The sequence below is a fragment of the Anomaloglossus baeobatrachus genome, chromosome 5, assembly GCF_048569485.1.
Source record: "Anomaloglossus baeobatrachus isolate aAnoBae1 chromosome 5, aAnoBae1.hap1, whole genome shotgun sequence".
Lineage (NCBI taxonomy): Eukaryota > Metazoa > Chordata > Amphibia > Anura > Aromobatidae > Anomaloglossus > Anomaloglossus baeobatrachus.
This window is the reverse complement of record NC_134357.1, coordinates 1,451,975-1,456,421: the sequence shown is the minus strand read 5'-3', so window position 1 is coordinate 1,456,421 and position 4,447 is coordinate 1,451,975. Positions and strand designations below refer to the sequence as shown.

The 4,447-nt window shown below is 48.0% G+C and overlaps 1 protein-coding gene across 1 annotated transcript in view; it reads right to left on the bottom strand.

Annotated features, from left to right (window-relative positions):
* The window catches only part of CACUL1 (CDK2 associated cullin domain 1), a 66,655-nt gene extending 64,503 nt beyond the window's left edge, over positions 1-2,152 (bottom strand). Inside the window, 1 exon segment of the mRNA XM_075352172.1 lies at positions 1,833-2,152. Within this exon segment, the coding sequence (XP_075208287.1) occupies positions 1,833-1,989 (157 nt within the window). The 5' untranslated portion in view covers positions 1,990-2,152.
* Positions 2,153-4,447: the final 2,295 nt, after the last annotated feature.

The following is a 4,447-nucleotide window of genomic DNA, read 5'->3' as shown; positions in this document are numbered from 1 at the left end:
CACACACACTATATACTATACACACACACACACTATATACTATACACACACACACACTATATACTATACACACACACACACTATATACTATACACACACACACACTATATACTATACACACACACACACTATATACTATACACACACACACACTATATACTATACACACACACACACTATATACTATACACACACACACACTATATACTATACACACACACACACACTATATACTATACACACACACACTATATACTATACACACACACACTATATACTATACACACACACACTATATACTATACACACACACACTTATACTATACACACACACACACACTATATACTATACACACACACACACACTATATACTATACACACACACACACACTATATACTATACACACACACACCACACTATATACTATACACACACACACACACTATATACTATACACACACACACACACACTATATACTATACACACACACACACACTATATACTATACACACACACACACACTATATACTATACACACACACACACTATATACTATACACACACACACACACTATATACTATACACACACACACACTATATACTATACACACACACTATATACTATACACACACACACACTATATACTATACACACACACTATATACTAAACACACACACACTATATACTATACACACACACACACTATATACTATACACACACACACACACTATATACTATACACACACACACTATATACTATACACACACACACACTATATACTATACACACACACACACTATATACTATACACACACACACACTATATACTATACACACACACACTATATACTATACACACACACTATATCTATACACACACACTATATACTATACACACACACTATATACTATACACACACACTATATACTATACACACACACACTATATACTATACACACACACTATATACTATACACACACACACTATATACTATACACACACACACTATATACTATACACACACACACACTATATACTATACACACACACACTATATACTATACACACACACATATATACTATATACACACATACACACTATATACTATACACACACACTATATACTATACACACACACTATATACTATACACACACACTATATACTATACACACACACTATATACTATACACACACACTATATACTATACACACACACTACTACACACACACTATACTATACACACACACTATATACTATACACACACACTATATACTATACACACACACTATATACTATACACACACACTATATACTATACACACACACACTATATACTATACACACACACACTATATACTATACACACACACACTATATACTATACACACACACATATATACTATATACACACATACACACTATATACTATACACACACACTATATACTATACACACACACTATATACTATACACACACACAATACTACTACACACTACTATACACACACACTATATACTATACACACACACTATACTATACACACACACTATACTATACACACACACTATATACTATACACACACACTATATACTATACACACACACTATACTATACACACACACTATATACTATACACACACACTATACTATACACACACACACTATACTATACACACACACACACTATATACTATACACACACACACTATATACTATACACACACACACACACATATATACACATATATACTATATACACATACACATATATACTATATACACACACGTTACACAGCCGCAGCCGGTGACACTCACAGAACTTGGAGGCGCTGGAGCCGATGCCGGGCAGCCCTCCTCCTCCTCCTCCGCCTCCGCTCTTCCCGCCGTCCCGTCCTCTCCTGCAGAGCTCCGGGGCCGGGGAGCAGTCGGGCCGCAGCCGCCAGTGATTGTGGTTGGGATCCTCGTCCTCCATGTATCCGGCTCTGTCCGACCATCATCGGCCCCGGCTCCGGGCACTTCCGCTCCTGACGCGCTGCACACCGGGATCTGTAGTCCTACACCCAGCTGAAGTCTGGCAGCCAATCAGCATCCGCCCCGCCGGATGTCTTCCTGTCACATAACTTGATTTGTCTTCCTCTGGCAGTCACCGGATGTGACGACATGAATATCCGGAAACACCGTCTAGATTCCTGTGTGACGCCCTGTACAGAAGCTCCGCCCCGCACAGAGGCGCAGCCCCACATTCCGCACTACACAGAGGCTCCACCCCACAATCCACACTACACAGAGGCTCCACCCCACAATCCGCACTACACAGAGGCTCCACCCCACAATCCGCACTACACAGAGGCTCCACCCCACAATCCGCACTACACAGAGGCTCCACCCCACAATCCACACTACACAGAGGCTCCACACCACATTCCGCACTACACAGAGGCTCCACCCCACAATCCACACTACACAGAGGCTCCACCCCACAATCCGCACTACACAGAGGCTCCACCCCACAATCCGCACTACACAGAGGCTCCACCCCACAATCCACACTACACAGAGGCTCCACCCCACAATCCACACTACACAGAGGCTCCACCCCACAATCCGCACTACACAGAGGCTCCACCCCACAATCCACACTACACAGAGGCTCCACCCCACAATCCGCACTACACAGAGGCTCCACCCCACAATCCACACTACACAGAGGCTCCACCCCACAATCCGCACTACACAGAGGCTCCACCCCACAATCCACACTACACAGAGGCTCCACCCCACAATCCACACTACACAGAGGCTCCACCCCACAATCCACACTACACAGAGGCTCCACCCCACAATCCACACTACACAGAGGCTCCACCCCACAATCCACACTACACAGAGGCTCCACCCCACAATCCGCACTACACAGAGGCTCCACCCCACAATCCGACACTACACAGAGGCTCCACCCCACAATCCACACTACACAGAGGCTCCACCCCACAATCCACACTACACAGAGGCTCCACCCCACAATCCGCACTACACAGAGGCTCCACCCCACAATCCACACTACACAGAGGCTCCACCCCACAATCCACACTACACAGAGGCTCCACCCCACAATCCGCACTACACAGAGGCTCCACCCCACAATCCACACTACACAGAGGCTCCACCCCACAATCCGCACTACACAGAGGCTCCACCCCACAATCCACACTACACAGAGGCTCCACCCCACAATCCGCACTACACAGAGGCTCCACCCCACAATCCGCACTACACAGAGGCTCCACCCCACAATCCACACTACACAGAGGCTCCACCCCACAATCTGCACTACACAGAGGCTCCACCCCACAATCCACACTACACAGAGGCTCCACCCCACAATCCGCACTACACAGAGGCTCCACCCCACAATCCACACTACACAGAGGCTCCACCCCACAATCCGCACTACACAGAGGCTCCACCCCACAATCCACACTACACAGAGGCTCCACCCCACAATCCACACTACACAGAGGCTCCACCCAACAATCCACACTACACAGAGGCTCCACCCCACAATCCGCACTACACAGAGGCTCCACCCCACAATCCACACTACACAGAGGCTCCACCCCACAATCCGCACTACACAGAGGCTCCACCCCACAATCCGCACTACACAGAGGCTCCACCCCACAATCCACACTACACAGAGGCTCCACCCCACAATCTGCACTACACAGAGGCTCCACCCCACAATCCACACTACACAGAGGCTCCACCCCACAATCCGCACTACACAGAGGCTCCACCCCACAATCCACACTACACAGAGGCTCCACCCCACAATCCGCACTACACAGAGGCTCCACCCCACAATCCACACTACACAGAGGCTCCACCCCACAATCCACACTACACAGAGGCTCCACCCCACAATCCGCACTACACAGAGGCTCCACCCCACAATCCGCACTACACAGAGGCTCCACCCCACAATCCACACTACACAGAGGCTCCACCCCACAATCCGCACTACACAGAGGCTCCACCCCACAATCCGCACTACACAGAGGCTCCACCCCACAATCCACACTACACAGAGGCTCCACCCCACAATCCGCACTACACAGAGGCTCCACCCCACAATCCACACTACACAGAGGTCCACACCACAATCCACACTACACAGAGGCTCCACCCCACAATCCCCACTACACAGAGGCTCCACCCCACAATCCACACTACACAGAGGCTTCACCCCACAATCCACACTACACAGAGGCTCCACCCCACAATCCACACTACACAGAGGCTCCACCCCACAATCCACACTACACAGAGGCTCCACCCCACAATCCACACTACACAGAGGCTTCACCCCACAATCCGCACTACACAGAGGCTCCACCCCACAATCCACACTACACAGAGGCTCCACCCCA